Here is a 17,203-nt window from a genome sequence, read left to right as displayed (position 1 = left end):
GAGTGAACGATGGTTGTTTTCATTGCTAATGTGTCTCTTTCTCCTGGCAGCCTGAGAATATCCTGTGTGTGAATCAGGATACTAAACAAATAAAAATTATTGATTTTGGATTGGCCAGAAGGTATGTCCATTTAAACATAGGTGTGTGAATGAAGTTAGGCAGCATGGGTCCTCTTTCTTTGTAAAGATAAATTTGATAGATATACCCATTGGTTTCATATCCTCATTTAAATTTAACTTAACAAAAATTATGTTTCAGCTTTCTTTTCTGACTTTGGGATTTGAATGTTTAGAAGTTTCTATAGTGCATGCAAGAAAAATAGAAAAGTTAAAACCTAATACAGTAATGTTATTAAATTTGAAAACATTAATTTACAATTTGTAAGTCTACCTTAGTCATTTATATTTGTTCCATCTGTGAAGAGATTTACTTTAAAAAATTAATTAAAAGAATCACCTGTATGAAGAAAAAAATTAGTAGTGTAAAGAATATTGCAAAGACTTCTGGTACATCTAAGTTCTTGAGGGAACAAGAATTCACATGAACTGCAACACATTAATGATAAATATAACCTAGATGTTATAAACTATTGCATTTCACTTATTCATTAATAAAGGCTTAGTCAATGCATCTATATGTCAAGGGTCATGTAAGTTTTTCTTTTTCACATTCTATAATTCAGGTGTTTTAATTATTCTGAGTGGTTTCTCACAACTGTTTCAGGTTATTAACGTTTTACTGTGAGACTTAAAACTCTCAGAACTTTATCACAAGTTTTTGACACTATGTGATTTCCTTTAAAGTCTATTTATTCTAAATTTGCTGGTTATTTTTTATAGAATATATCTTTTCAATATCCATAATTTTTGATTGACACTTTCCATCCTTTTACTTTCCCCCTAAATTCCAGATACAAACCCAGAGAAAAGCTGAAGGTGAACTTTGGAACTCCAGAATTTCTTGCCCCTGAAGTTGTGAACTATGATTTTGTTTCCTTTCCCACTGACATGTGGAGTGTGGGGGTCATTGCCTATATGCTGTAAGCAGATTTCCAATCTCTCTGACACTTATTTTTAATCATCATGCCTATTCTGTGAGGTTTTGCTATTTTGACTAAGAGCTCTAATTTAGGTCTTTTAAAAATAAATAATTTTGTACCATATTCAGTTACTTTCTAGGCTTCATTGAATCCTGGGGGGTGTAGGAGTAAATTCTTTCCTTATACATCATCTGAAAAAGTAAATGTATGTCTTCTTCATTGATCACTTTAAATCCTAGGACACCACTCAATGCCTTGAAAATAAAAAACAAACAAACAAACCCTATGTCCTGATCTCCTAAATGACCAATGCTGGCTTTAGTCCTCAGAGGTGACACTGTGGTGTTTTCCATGTGCATGTATGATAGACATTCACAGCTCTGTAAATGCTGTAAGAGAAATTGTACTGTTCTGTGAAGTGCACATTTAGATGCAGCTGAAGTTCTTTAATAGGAATGGGGGTGGGGGTGGTAAGCATCTTTTTCATTGAAAAAATATATGATAAAATTATGTTTAAATTTAGGTTATTTGCTTTATTTAAGTTTTAAATGACAAAACCAAAAAATAAAGCAACCTCTCTGTAAAAAGTTGGAAGCTGTTTAAAAATACTCATTCTGGACCCTGTCTCTTGTAGACTTAGTGGTTTGTCCCCCTTCCTGGGTGATAATGATGCTGAGACCCTGAACAACATCCTGGCCTGCAGGTGGGACTTGGAGGAGGAAGAATTTCAAAACATCTCAGAGGAAGCCAAGGAGTTCCTCTCCAAGCTTCTAATTAAGGAGAAAAGGTAACCCAAGTTCATTCTGGGCTCTGGAAGAAGCTGGGGTAATAGAGGAGCAGTATACTACCAGGGTTATTAGAGTTCATGTCAGATAACTATTGAATTCCTTTAGTAAAATATCTGATGCTTGTGCAAAGTTGTAAATAGGGAGGGTTTGATGCTCTTAACCAAATTTACTAATATATGGGACTGCTTTGGTAATGAGGCTTGAATGGAGTTGCATATTATCCCTCCTTTGAATTTTGTAATACGGCTCTAGCAATCAGGGGCTCTTGCTGGGTATCCATGGACTCAGCCTCAAAATGAAGGGTTTGGTATAAGTTATTTCCATGATGCCTTTCACATTTACAAAGCACATATACAGCTCTGTGGAACTGAACATTTGACTATCATTTCATTTGAGAACCTACGATGGGCTAGACTATGCCATGAACTTTATAGACATTATCTCTTTCAATCCTCATCTAATTCTATGAGGTAGAAATTATCATTACTATTTTGTGCATAAAACTCTCAGTAGTTTGCCCAAGATCATACAGCTAGTAAGTGGTAGAATTTGTAATCAAACACAAGCATACCTTCCCCCAAGGTTATGCACTTAACTGTTATACCATTGCTTTCTGTTTTCTGTCAGTGCTAAAACAACATTCACTTAAAATTCAGTGGATGAAGAGTGGGCTTGCATTTTAGAATTACAGATAAGGAAAGGACATCACCATTACCCTAGCAAACACACTATTTTACATATAAAACATATTACAGTAGGTAGTTAAGATTCTCAGGGCTGACAATATTTACTTTATTCCTTTGTGATCTTCTGGGCTTTTAAGTTACTAATATACATGACTGTGAGCCACTACATAGCAAGGTGCAGTGGGGGGCGGGTAACAACATGGGGAAGGGTCTGGGGAGTGCCTGACACACAGAGGTTTCTTTTCCTCAAGCAATTAATTAATTACCCATAATCTGCCAGGGAATGTGTCTCAGACATTGAGGGCAGATGTATAAAGCCTAGTTACTGCTTTTAGGTAACTTATGATCTATTAGAAGAGATACATATTTTTTAAAAATATATAATACAACATGGGTAATGAAAAATGAGTATATTGACAAGGGCCAGAACTGAGTCATAAAGGATAAGAAGGACTTAGTCAGGCTGAGGTCTCAGTCTTAGAGGAGGGATAATGAACAGACATGGGTTTTATTTTTAATGGAAATGCACATTAATGAAAATCTGATGTTACCATTATTATTTATAATTCTGAATGCCAAGCAGTGAAGAGGGAAAACTAACAAATCTTTGGTAGATGAGAAATACACATTTACTGAGAACATATTTAGAGATACAGTGTGTCCTCACTTACTGTCATTCATAGGTTCTTGGAAACTCAACTTTAAACAAAACAACATATAACAAAACCAGGTTTACCATAGGCTAATTGATATAAACAAGAGTTAAGTTTCTATGACATATTTCTGGTCACAGAAGCATCAACAAACTTCTAAATAATGATCCAAAATACCAAAAATAAAGGTGAGCTATACATACATTAAGAAAGATGCATAAAAACACAGTGATAATTTTTTACCACTTATTCCACTTCAGGGTCAAAAGTGGCTAGAATCCATCCAGCAGCTGAGGGTGCAAGCAGGACCCACCCTGGACACCCTTTCATCGTAGACACATCAAACACACACCCAGAGTCATTCAGACTGGAACTGTATAGACATGCCAATTCATTTCACATGCACAGCTCTGGGATGTGGGAGGAAACCAAAGTCCTTGGAGAAAACCCTCGCAGATGTGGGGACAGAGGGTATACCCCACAGACAGTAGCCCCAGCTGACAGTGATTTTTTTCTTTTCAACATTATAAGGAAATGACAGTGACCAAAATGACATTATTTGAGGACCTGTTATATACTTTTGTGTGTTATCCGACTTAGTCATCTGGGTGTCCTGTGGTGCATGGGTATTATCACCATTATTTTACAGGCTGCAAACAGTGAAGTGGTCACACAGCTCCTCAGTCTGAAGGTTGCCTTAATACTTGTGGGGCCACAGATACACATTTGGGCAGTGACAACTGGCTAAGTATTCAGGTCAATACTTGAACTGAAGGCCAACGTCAAATACCACTACCTAGAATATAAAATACTCTCTCTCAGTACTTACATTAACTTTCCACCTATTTCTCTGTTTAAGTCTTCACAACTTCTTAATTAAAAAGTTAGTAATACATATTATTCAACAGTTTTAATACATAAATTGCTTTTTCAGGAATCAAGAATTATTGTAACACTTTCTTCTTACAATAATAAATGTATATTTATTTTTCAACTGAATGATAGAAGTTCAATTTATGAAACTTAGACATTACACCAAGAATGGCTACTTATTGTCAACATCAGAAATGTCTAAACCTATAAGAATTTTTATGAGTTTATTTGGACCAAACTGACAACAATTGCAGGAAAGCAAAGGATTGAGAAAATGCTCTGGAAAATGACATTTTTGCACCTTATTTTATTTATTACAATCAAAAGAGAAGGTGCAAGTGGATTACATGAAATCCACTGGGTGATCAACCAGGAAATACAAAGCAGGGAAACCTCTGGGATTGGATAAAAAAATAAAATGATAGACACATATATCTTTTACACAAGTGGTAAAAGGATAGTTAACAGTCACAGTTAACATGATAACAATAACAATGAGGGGGTTTGTGGTCTCCCTCTGGTGTGGTGCCTGTGCTTTGAGGGGCCCAGAACAAGGAAATCTGACAACACAGGTGTGTTGTCATAGATGGAAAAAGACAATAGACAAGCTCAATTAAGGTAAAGACTGACTTTTGTCAGGGAAGATTCCAGGCTAAGCCATGACTTCTCTCCAAGACCTGCTTTTAGTTAGAAAGTTTTTAAAATATAGAGCATCATGTGTGGTTACTTTAAGTCTCCAAGTTTGTAAGGCCATCATTTCAGGCCTCCCATGAGCTTGTCAGGTTTAACATGTGGCCCCTTTTCATCCACATTATATTTAAAAGTAGATGTTTTGTTATTAACAAGAATTTTAAACTTTTTGCCTTGCTTTGTCTTACCCATGTTGTTACCCTTGTTGAATTAAATAGTAACCTACACAACACTGATAATAACTCCAGAGAAGTCAGACTGATGCTGAATTTAACATTTGGCCTCTGATCTCCCCAAAGGCAGTGTCCAGAGCTGAGGTTGAATGGCAGATGCAGGGCTCATTAGGTGTGTTCTCAGTAATAACCCTCTGAATTTCCCTGTAGTTGGAGAATAAGTGCAAGTGAAGCTCTCAAGCACCCTTGGTTGTCAGACCACAAGCTCCACTCCAGACTCAAAACACAGGTAACCTAAGGCTCTTTGTTTTTGCTCTTTTAGTTGGCCTCAGTCTTTTGATGCTTATACACTAGAGGCATTTTAGCCTTAAAAGAGGTTATTTCTAATTCTTTTTCTCATAGCTTTCAAATCTTGTGCTAGTGTTAAATTGCTTAAAATGCTTCTATTAAGCAGTTTGTGTTTTTAAAAATAAATGTGAATTGTGTTATGTTTATTATTAAATCATTGTATTCACCATAAACTATATTACGCATACATACTTCAACACACAAACACACATATAGCCTAGATTATATAAACAGACAAAGTTTGAGAGACTATGTGGTAATGTGCTTTATGCCTCCTTAAAACAGAAAGAATTCTAACTTTTATGCTTACCTGGGCATTTAAAACTGCTCTGGGCATCAAAAACTATAATACTCAGACTGCTGTAAGTATTTTTTAAAACAATTTCTATTGTTGTTCATTGGCATAACTATTAATATATTATAAGTATATGTGAAGGGATACTCTTACCAGAGACTAAATGAAAATTACTACATTATTTGTTGAGAATAATTGAGCCCAATAACTTCTTACAATAAATTTCCTACCTATTCTCATTGCCTTAGTTACCGTTTATACTCTGAGTCCCCTGTCTGTCCCTTTAGCACAGATTTCTTTCCCAAACTTCAAGTACATATATCCACCTGTGTACTGAACATTTCTTCTTGGATCTTTTCCTAAACTGAACTAGCTCCCCACCTCAACTCAATCTCAACCATCCTCCCAGACCAACCCCTACTCAATGTCTAAACCAGACCCCAGGATGTCTTTTTAACTCTTTTTCCATCAATTCATTCATCTCATGTTTAGTTTGCCTCCCAGTTCTTTACCTCTTTTTTCCTAATTACTTCTACACCCCCATGGTTATCCTGGTCCCAGACACCCCTCACCTGAATGACCACAATAGCCTCCTTTAGACTATCTCCATCCAAATAACTGTGGATCATATGACAAATGACACAGAAGCAGATGTGTATCATTTAACTAACTTTCCAAACATTTAGAAGATTCAACTGGGCAAGATACATTCAGAGGCTTAAATAAGCAATCTATGCCTTCAGGTTTATTGAGGATAGGGCTGCCCGGGCATCAGTTAAGATGCTTGCATCACACCCTGGTGTAGCATGCATTTGAAACGCTTCTATTTCCTTCACCTGTGCTCCTTGTCCCCCCCTCCCCAATTCCCTGGGGTGTGGGAATGGAGCTTTTCCACTGACCAGCAAACCTTGGAATGACTATGCTTCAGATACTCATTTTTTCCACATTCAATTTTTATTGAAATTAACTTTGCTTCTAAATTCAGCATCAGTACTAAATTTTATTTCTGTCTGAATATACCTTTCCTTGATAATTGGTACTGATGTCAAGTAAAAATAGACTTATTACCTAGTTGGCACCTTACCCAGACTACATAAATTGCTTATTAGGGTTACCAACCTGTTTTGGGCCAATTTTCCACCAACGTGTTTTTATCCAAGCTTATTGGTGTCTAAATACACTTTGACATGGTAGGACAATATGGAAACCATGGCAGATAATTAATGGCATTATACACTTTAGAGAGTGTTTAAAAATATTTTTTAAACCATGTAACATTAACAAAACTCACCTTTTTGTTATTCTATCTAACTGCTGGTACTTAAGGGGGCTAGATATTTCAAAAATGGTGTAAGGATTAAAAATTTTTTTCATTATATAAATCAAGTTAGTTATCATGAAATTATAATTACATGGCACTGTTCCAGGCACTGTTCTGTTATACAAATATTAACTCATTTAATCCTTATGCCAATCCTGTGAAACAGGCACTGTTATCCTCAGTATGTAGATGAGGAAACTGAGGACAGGGTTTCAGTACTTTTATGTGATCGCACAAGGTACAAGTAATGAGCCAGAATCTCAGCAAAGGCAGGCAGGCTCTGGCAGAGTGGAGCTTCCTCCCTCTGCTATCTCACCAGGTAATGGGCTACTGGGTGAAAGGGGCCTCATGATGTTTCCAGAACAACTCATGCACTTACTGTATGCTTTTGGTATTATTGAAAGCCAATATTCAAACTTACTACATGTTACTTTTTTAATGAAATATTGAGACTAAACTGTTCTAGAAGACTCATTTTTGGAAAAATATTCATTCTGATATGTTCTATAAAACAAGAATTTAAGCTGATTGTGAAAATTTAACCCTTCTCCCAAACTATTTACTATTAAATCTTAATTATATTTTTTAAAAGCTGTTTGTAAACTTAAAAAAAATCTCTTTGATATTTCATGCTTAAAAGCACTTACTACTTCTTAATCACTCAGCATGCCTCTACTCAGTCACTAAATTTAAAATGATTCTTTTTTCTTAAAAATTAAAGTGCCTTCTGTATTAAGCTCAAGAGGGCATGCTGCCTTATGACCCCAACCATTGATAACGAAGCCTATCCTCCAACAGACAGTTCTCAGCTGGAGTGGATCAAAGCATTTCCCAAACTATCAATGTAGTAGAACTTGGCAAGCATCTACCATAGACAATAAATGCTTTGGATCTAAAGGAAGAAAAACAACAAATACAACCTGGTTTCTTTTCTGCAAGAGCTAGTTAATAAGCCTTCTATCATCCCTTTCTTTTACCAGTGCTACTCCCTTAGCTCATGACCTTCTTTCAATTTACTGAACTAATAAAATAACCCATGAACTGATATTCAACCTTTACTGGTTTCCTTCTCTAATTCACCGACACTAATTTCTTTAATTACAACTCTGATCATATCACTCCTGATCAAACAATCTTCAAGTGTTCCCTCTTGTGCACACCAGACACACCCAACAGTCTGGGCCTGATCTCTATTTCCAGTCTTGTCTTCGCCGCTCCTGCTAGATCAGCCAAAAAAAATCATGGCAATTGTCTTAGGCCTATTTTCAATGCCACCTCCTTTAACATGGCTCTTCTCAATCTCAAACTGGAGATGCTTTCTCTGTCTTCTTGAACCTCTCTTATAGCACTTAGCTCTTCTCTCTGGATTTGAAAATTTTTCAAAGAAGCAGTTTTTGTATCTTACTCATCTTTGTAGTCACTGCATCATTCCCAGTTTCAGTCTTGACTCTTGTGCTTTGTCTAAGTGAATGTGTGTCGAAAGGAGTGTTGACAAAACACACATGTGTAAAACTGAAGTGTGATTAGGTGCTGAGCTCTTCATCCCTGAGTCTGAAGGGAAGGGTAGTGATTACAGGCACACTAGAGGAGAGTGGGAGATGTGTTTGAGCTCGACTTTTAAGGAAGGTCATTGTATCTATCAGACGATTGTTAGTAATAGGCTTTAAGATCTTTTCTTAAAGAAAATTCCTACTGTAGTAGGAAATTTCCTACTGTAGCAAGTTATTTCTCCTACAGAGAAAATTCCTCTGTAGCAAGTTATTGACTCAAGTGTTTTTCTGTCTGGAACTGATGAAAAAAGTTCTAATCTTTTCCAAAATGTCTCTGGTTTTCCTAGAAGAAGAAGAATTGCAGCTCCAATACTCGGGAATTTGTGACCAAATAGTCTACAGAAGGTGCCCATTGAAAGGTTGGTCTTGGGTCTCTTCCTGAAGAGGTCTTTGTGCAAGCCTGAAGAGAAATCAAATGTGCTTTGCACTGTGTGGGAAGCAGGGCAGAGGTGGATGGGGGAAAAAAATCAGACTGCAATATTTTCACCCTATCTCTGCCATTTTCTAGCAGAGAAACTTTAGCTTCTGGATTTGTGGGTTGAAGATAGTTTTACTTCCTAAGCTTTTGAGTGGCTTTGATGAGATTATCCAAGCAAAGCCCTGAGACCAGGGCCTGAACATATTGGGGGCTTAATTAGTGCCAGGAACTGAACAGAAGGTGTCTCTGGTAGTCCTTACCACAACTGTGTTATATTGGAGGAAGTCATGTCTTTTTTGCATAGACAGGTAAACCAAACCTCAAAGACTCAGACTAAATAACTCACCCAAGGCCATACTGCTAGTCAATGGTAGAGTGTAATCCTCTCAGGTGTTTCTGAATTTAAAACCCCCATTTTTTCTCCCTTAATCTGTTGGAATTCGTAAGAGATAGTTTTATGCATGAATATCTTTTACTATGTCAATAAACTAGCCCAACTTATGCCCTAAATGAGAAGTCTAAGAAAGCGTACTTATTGCAGAGGACTTAAAAATCCCAACATTTATGTCCTTGTTGGGGGGGGGGGCATTCATCCTCTAGCAAGTCAGCTCCCTAATCTTGGAAAGTATGTCTACGGCTTTTTTGCAACTCAATTTTAACAACTACACAGGACTTAAAATTTATGAACCTGTGTTGTTGCTGCCCTGTGGTCTTTTTTATTATGTAATCAAATGTGGCCATCCTCAGGATTAATGAATCACAGGAGCGCACAGGAGGTAGCAAATGCTTGGCAGCCAGCTGGGCTCTGGCTCTGGCTCTGGCTTGGCCTGGGGATGGGAACTCAGAGGCCATAGTCAGCCTCGCAGGTGTCTCTGTAGGTGTGGAACCCAGCATCTTCATGAGCTCCCAATGGCCCAGGGTCTTTCCAGTTCTTCCTGGACACTCAACAACTGCTTCAGTCTGAAGAGACCCATTGGCTCTTAATCCTTTATTCTAAATTGTATTTATTCTGGCCTTGAGGTTTTTGTTAATCTATTTGACTTTGTATATTCTTGTTAGCTGTCTTGAATCTTTTATAGCATAATATTGGGAAGAAATAAATCAATAAGTCATAATAAAAGTCACAAACCAGTGTTAGAAAAGGATTCACCTTTTGATGTAAGGGTTGCTTGCTTATGAACCTATCACTTATCTAGAAATCTATGAAAAGTCAACATGAAGGCTTGTGCTTAAGCAAGAATATTAACATTTTGGGAAGAGTTGGAGGTAGTTTGTGTGTTGTCACAATGAGCAGAAAGAAAGGACTCTGCATATTCTCGGGCCTGAGGTACAGTCCAGCCTTCACCATAAGTGATGAGTGCCAGAGTCTACAGGCAGTGGGCCTACGTGGTTCTTTCTCTCTCCTCCCAAACCCTATCCGCAGAAATAGTTTTGTACTCAGTTACCACAAACCTGAAATGTTTGGCACAAATCACCTTCCCACCATAAACACTGGCATCATTTTTGAAGCCTGGTGGGAATGAATCCCTTGGGAGACAGGAGGTTGCATTGCTTGCCTGTGGCCAAGGTGGCTGGGGAAGATGAGAAGAAATGGCTGGTGGGAGGTGGTAAAGTCTGTCTATACCAAATTGGTATTTTGAGTGCAATGCTGTGGAAGATGGTGGCAGTCCAGGCAGTGACACTTATATAGTGGACAAAGACGAAGGCATTTGAACTGTCACACTGGTGCATTTAGTGCAAACAAAGATGGTAGTGCCATCTTTGTTAGAATAACTTGATGAGATCTCTCCCTGAACTTGGTCAGGTCAACCCCTGGTAATCACATGGGCTGCATGCTTTCCTTCCCTGGGTTCCTCAGTTCCATCTGCTGTAGAAAGTCACCAGGTCCCACCACAGGCAGGCGAGAGAGTGGTTACAGGTCCACATATTGTGATTGCTTCCTAGTCTACTTTGTTACTTTTTAAAAAATTAACATACAAGCTTAAAATATTAATTCCAGGAGCAGCCTTATATTTAAAAAAATAGATTATTTTGCACAATATTCTCTGCTAGGCTAAGATGGGATTTTTGGCAAGACATGTTATAAGTAAAACCAACTTTGAGAAATATTGATTTTAGAAATCTGGTGGTTGAAAAATTATTTCTGTGGAAAAAGTATGACTTCCAGGCCCACAATTTACATTGTGGAATAAGGCATAATTCACAATGTAAATTGTGGCGTATAAATCTCCTGCAGTTTGTTAAAGGCTTTTTGATGCATTGAGGAAACACTCTAAAAATCTCTCTAAAAATGGTAGCACTTCACTTTCTGTTTTCATTGCATCTTTTGCTAGCCCATGAGATGTAAATTTAGGACATCTCCTCAGTGTATAGGAATGATAAAAGGCAGCAAATGGTGTGTGGGCCCCAGGTCAGATGTGGTCCTAAAGCAAATGGAAGTCTCCCCATGCAGGACCCACGGTCTCACTCTGATGTCAGATCAAGCTGACAGAATGGACTGGAGGCAGCAACTGTGGGAGCTGGCTGTGCTTCAGAGGGAACAAAGAGGCCTTGTCCTTCGATATGGCAAATAGTACTAAAATATCTTGCATAAACTGAAAAAAAAAAGCCCAAACCCACTCTGGTAAGGATTTGGAATACTTCAAGGGGTCTCTTTTTTCTCTCTCACATTCACACATACATTATAAAAAAACATCATGTGTGGTTTTCCCAAGGGCACACCAACTAATTGCAATTTTAAAAGCCCTGTTGAATTAACAAGAGTCATATTTTGTTTGCTTTTGCAGGAAAACTGCTGGGGTTGCTGCTGCTTTGAGATTTTTGGAAAAAACAGCCGTTCTGATACCTTGACTTCCACGATGACTGGTGGCCTTGGGGGAATGGGGGCTGCCTCGAACTCAGAGCACCCACTTCCAGGGGGACTCCCAGTGCGTTGGTCCCAGGGGTACAGGCAAACCCTACACCCTTTTTCTCACTTTCCCATACTCTGTGGTAATGCACACTTGGGAAGATATTTTCCTGCCATCTTGGGTTTTTTATTTTTATTTTTATTTCTTGATTTTAGTCACAGGACAAGGGGTGCTTATTTCTGCTACTTCTCAGTGTACTCGCACAATCATACTGTAAATTTATTTTAAACTTGGGGGATGCATTTAGAGGGAGAAAAGTACTCTCAATCTTTTCTCCAACTATGCCTTTCAAAAGGGTAATTATATCACCAGAAAAAAATTCTGAGTGAATTGAACACTTAGTTTCTTAGGCTTCATTATTTTGATATGGTCTGAAACTAGGTAAATCCAATCAATAAATAATTTGCTTTCTGGAATGTAAACTTTCTTTGAATTCTGAAGCAAGAGGCATCAGACATTCTTCCACTTATTATGCATTTTCCTCCAAGTGCATCAGTTTCTCCCAAGTGACTGATTTTATTTCACATGAATATGGTAATATGCATTTTCATAATGCATCCCTGCTTTCTTCTGACCGAACACTCATCCATGTGAAATAGACTGGTTTTGAGAGGTGTTACAAGAGATATATGTTTATGGTTGGTTTTTAAAAACCTTTGGAATAATGTTAACAGTGATAAGAGCTTTCCTCATGCCGAACTTGTCGACAAGAAAAGATGGGACTTGTTTATCCTGTAGAAGGATGGAAGGACAGTGCTGTGCTGGCAATGTTGAAGTGACTTGAAAAGTAGTCTTCAAGTAAACTCAAACAATTTTGAAGCCTCATGAACCTACCTACATGGGGTCTCATGAGGTTTGATGGTTGTGAAGAAAGAGGATTAGAAATCAAAGGTTATAGGGACACCTCTGCTCATGTTTTTGGACACAAGCAGGATTTCCAGTTGAAGTTGCTTCTTGTTCTTGAGCTCCTGTACCATTTTATTACAAATATTTAATAAGGGAAATAAGACCTACTGTGTATGGTACAAAGAGGCACAGAGCCACTCAAGAATAAAGCGTGGCATGGTTTCTTTATGAAAAAGACACAATGCAAAGTTACACTTAACTCCAATTACACACCCAACACCAAGCTCACTGTTCAGCTTCTTACACTTTCCTCACACTTTATGTTTCCAAATAACTACTCTATTGGGATTCGCTAAAATAGCATCTTAATTTTTGGCTGTAAATCATTCTAGGCTTTTTCTGTCACAAATCAATGAAATAAAATAAGAATAATGTGGTGGCTATATTAGTGAGGGCAGTTTTAACTTGTATTGGCTTTTCTCCATTATTTCTCATATATACCTAGTGAATCCTTATAGCAGGCCCATGAACAGCTATCTGAGCAATATCCTTACTTTCATGTGTAAGGTAAAGAGGAAGTAGAGAAAGAAGAAAAAGTTTAATTTAGTTAAGGCCACATGCCAATTTAGTGGTCATGCTAGCTATAAAACTTATTCTTTTCTAGCCTTGGCTCTTACATTATGATGCATTTCTTTTTTCCTTTGGCCTATGCATTTATCCAAGGTTGGTTTGTGCTGTTCCTGTTATGTGACTATGCTTAAAATGTTTAATTTAGTTTCCTTTTAAAAAAAGGTCCTGTGACTGAAGTGTTATATTGCTGTGCTATCTTTAGCCGATGGTATTCATAGAGTCTGGAAAAATATAAGCCAGTACACACATTAATACTCAGGCCACAGAGAGCTGGCATTTACTCAAATGCTAAATAAGACACAAGGGTCTGATTTGAAAGCCCACATGGAAGGCTTTTCAGTCCTGTGGTGAGCATTCTCTACCAGATGGAGCAGAGGTCTTTTGCATGATGTGCAGTTTGCATCCAGCTCCCATTCTGCCTCACATTGGCAGATAAACTTTATCCAAACCCCACCACACATGGAAGACACAGCTTAGGCCAGATAAAGGAATTATATCTTTGCTAAATGAATCCACTGATGACTCTGCATTTAGTGGTTGTGATTTTTTTCACTAAAGGTTTAGAAAGGAGACTCTACTTTGAAACTAGATCCTTGAATTTCCACATTTGGATGAAGAGGCATCCTTATGCCAGCAGGGTGCCTTTTACAGGAGAGCAGAGGATAGTTTGAATTGCAGAGTTAATTATTACAGTCTAGAGTGAGGTGAAAGGGGAGAACTTTAAGTCTCCTGCTCATTCTGTTGCCTTCTTCCACACCCATGTGTGGCTGCTCCAGTGAGAGTCCCAACTTGGTAGATTGCCACTGTGATGGCAAAGGAGTTTTCACAGCAGAGGGGCAACCAGCATGGACACATTGAAGCTGAGTCTGGTTAGACTGGGGCTATTGTGATCAATGTTTTCCAAGAATCCATTAGGATTTGAAAGCCTGTATTTCTCCTCCAGCCTCTTAATGAGGTTACATGGCTTCACTCACTTGAATTAGGCAGTTGCTCCTTTAGTAAATGGAGCAAATTAATGTGGCACTTCCCACTGCCTGGAGAGAAATACACCTCACAAACTATTAAGGCAAAATTATGTCCACATTTGTAATTTTTAAGATGCCAGCATTTACTCAGAATCTGTTGCTAGTTAACAATCAGGGAGGAAGAGCTCATGCTTCCATTTGTAGCACAAAAATCTCTAAAATGGAAATGGATTCTCACCTGAGCTAATTTGGGGAATAGATTTCTAGGTTAAAATTGGATAATTCTCATGTTGAGTACCGTAAGTTTCTTTTTTAGTTGTTTTGGCCTGAGTTAATATTACCTTGTTTTCTTTCCTCAAAAATGTAAATAGGCATGCTGCCACTGTCATGGCATACTTTAATGTGAATGTGTTTTGAAAGAGTTGTGAATACTTAAATTATAGTCATTTTAATGAAAATTAATAAAGCAATTTTTTTCTTATTTTAGAATCAAAATATGAATTTGATATTAGGGAAATGAGAGTCTTGCTCTTTATTTCATTCCTTTTTTTGTCCTTCCTGCCCCAGTACCTGACCCCAGCAGTTAGATGAAGGAAGCCCATATATGTGCATTGTGTTTGTTCAGTTGGCTGTCAGGCAGTTGAGGGAACCTCATTTAGAAAATTCATCTCTGAAAGTGTAGTGACAGGGGGAGACCCAGGGCACCTCCCTGGCTGTTCTCCATAGACTCAGCCCAGCTCTCTGTTCTCTGGCAATTTGGTCATGGGTGCAGGGTATACCACCACTGCCCCTCAATTCTCCCCAGCCATCATGTTGCAACTTTACTTTTGCTCTTTATTTTATTTTTTACTTCTTTCTCTTTTTCTTAAGTTAGAGTCAAAGTTCATCTTCACATTCATTATGATGCTTCCCTAAAATCCTTTTATAGGGTAAAAGTTATGTTTCCAAAAGGCAAACTGCTTCATTTCCTAAATAAAACTGAATTCTGGATTTACTAGATGTTAATTCCTAGATTAAGATTGCTCCCTTGCATAGCATGAGTCTACACTTTCTCATAACAGAAATTCTATATATTTCTCCTAGCTCCACTTTATTCAGGTATGTTTTTTTATAAGTGGTCTTTATATAAGCAGTTTCACCTTCCATGAAGGCTTACAACTCAACTACTACTTATTCAGAAGAGCAGCAAACATCATATATCTGAGTGTTCATTTGTTGCCTTACACGTACTTTGTAGTTGTTTCAGCTGGTAGATGTCAGTGGGTCCTTCTGACGAGGTGTATCTGTGTAGATAATAAATAAAAATGGATTCATAATGTGGTGATTGATATTTCATGTACATATTTTATTTCTGAACATCATTTTATTCAGCTGTATTTCATTGCCTTACAAAGATGTGTAACAGTCATTTATATGTCTTATATTGAAGAATAAACATAGACCTTATTTATCCTTTGGTTAATGAGCTAAATTATTTAAATAAGTGGTCTTGGCAAATGCAATGCAAACTCTCTCCGTTATGACAATTCTGACGTGTTAAAGCTTGTGACATTAAGAACCCAAGATACCTTAAAAGAGTGATGTCACTCAGAAGCCCCAGAACCATCTGCAAGAATATTGGCTAGTCCCATGGAGGAAAAAAACATACCAGAGTCTACCCAACTGAGGTGATTCTTGGAGAGTGGGGCTCATTGCAAGAGGAACCAAGCACGTAATTAGTGGGTTGAAACTTTCAGCTCCACCTGTCCATTTTCAGAGAGGGGAAAGGAGGTGTATATTCAGTTAGTCACTAAAAGCCAGTGATTTTATCAATCATGCCTATGTAATGGAACCTCTATAAAAAGCCTAAAAAGAGGAGTTTGGAGAGTTTCTGGGTCTGTTAACGAGAATACATTTTAATATGTTGGGAGGGTGGCACACCACAGACTCCACAGGAACAGAAGCTTCTGTGCTTAGAGCCCTTCCAGGACCTCATCCTGTGTAACTTTTCATCTGGCTGTTTCCTTATATTCTTATTATGCCCTTTATAATAAACTGGTAATAGTAAAGTTCTTCCTTGAGTTCTTTAAGCAATTATAGGGAATTATTGAAACTTAGGAGGAGGTTGTGGGAAGCCCTGATTTATAGTCAAGTCAGACAGAAGTGTGGGTAACCTGGAGACTCACCACCTGTGACTGGTGAACAAAGTGAAAACAGTGTTTTGAAACTGAGCTCTTAACTTGTGGAGTCTGTACTAACCCCAAGTAGTGTCAAAATTGTTTTGACAATACAGGAAAAAAACCACACATTTGGTTTAAAAAATGTTATTAGTAGAGAAATACTTTTCCTTTACCCTCTAAAGTTGGCACAAGGTGGATCCTAATGGACAGTTCCACCCTTTCCCAGATTCTCAAAACTAGAGTTTTGGGGGACTTCTGGTCAAGATGGAGGCATAGGTAAACATGGCTCACCTTCTCACACAACCAAAACAAAAATTACAAGTAAATGAAAAAATAATTATCATCCAGAATCATCAGATAATTGAGTGGTATGAAAGTCCAACAACCAGGGAGTTAAAGAAGTCATATTCATCCAGATGGGTAGGAGGGGTAGAGATGTGGAGACAAGGGGAGAGGTACAGAGAAATGTAGATGCAGAGACATGGAATGGATGGTCCCACACTCACATTTGGTGGATAAAACTTGGGAGGGATACCTAAGAAGTGAGGGATCCCAGTGTCACACCACACTACCCAGCTTAGAGTTCCAGTGCCAGGAAGCTAGGTCCCCATAACTTCTAGTTATGAAAACCAGCCTTGGCTGGTGTAGCTCAGTGGATTGAGCATGGGCCTGAGAACCAAAGGATCGTGGTTCAATTCCCAGTCAGGGCACATGCCTGGGTTGCAGGCCAGTTCCCAGCAGGGGATGCACAAAAGGCAACCATACATTGATATTTCTCTCCCTCTCACCTTCCCTTCCCCTCTAAAGATAAATAAATAAAATCTTAAAAAAAAAAAAACAATGGGGCTTGGCTTGGCCA

The 17,203-nt window shown here is 38.1% G+C and overlaps 1 protein-coding gene across 3 annotated transcripts in view; it reads left to right on the top strand.

The window, feature by feature from the left end:
• The window catches only part of MYLK4 (myosin light chain kinase family member 4), a 113,994-nt gene extending 98,386 nt beyond the window's left edge, over window positions 1-15,608 (top strand). For 2 of the 3 annotated variants that reach the window (XM_053670563.1, XM_053670565.1), the window contains 6 exons: window positions 51-121; window positions 912-1,040; window positions 1,675-1,827; window positions 5,114-5,192; window positions 8,705-8,776; window positions 11,622-15,608. In XM_053670563.1, the coding sequence (XP_053526538.1) occupies window positions 51-121; window positions 912-1,040; window positions 1,675-1,827; window positions 5,114-5,192; window positions 8,705-8,752 (480 nt within the window). In that variant the 3' untranslated portion in view covers window positions 8,753-8,776; window positions 11,622-15,608. The remainder of the gene's footprint in view (window positions 1-50; window positions 122-911; window positions 1,041-1,674; window positions 1,828-5,113; window positions 5,193-8,704; window positions 8,777-11,621) is intronic. The other variant, XM_053670564.1, reaches the window with a different exon arrangement.
• Window positions 15,609-17,203: the final 1,595 nt, after the last annotated feature.

The sequence above is a fragment of the Artibeus jamaicensis genome, unplaced genomic scaffold, assembly GCF_021234435.1.
Source record: "Artibeus jamaicensis isolate MK-2021 breed Jamaican fruit bat unplaced genomic scaffold, CSHL_Jam_final contig_594, whole genome shotgun sequence".
NCBI lineage: Eukaryota > Metazoa > Chordata > Mammalia > Chiroptera > Phyllostomidae > Artibeus > Artibeus jamaicensis.
The sequence above is the reverse complement of the archived record's forward strand: the minus strand, read 5'-3'. Positions and strand labels throughout refer to the sequence as shown.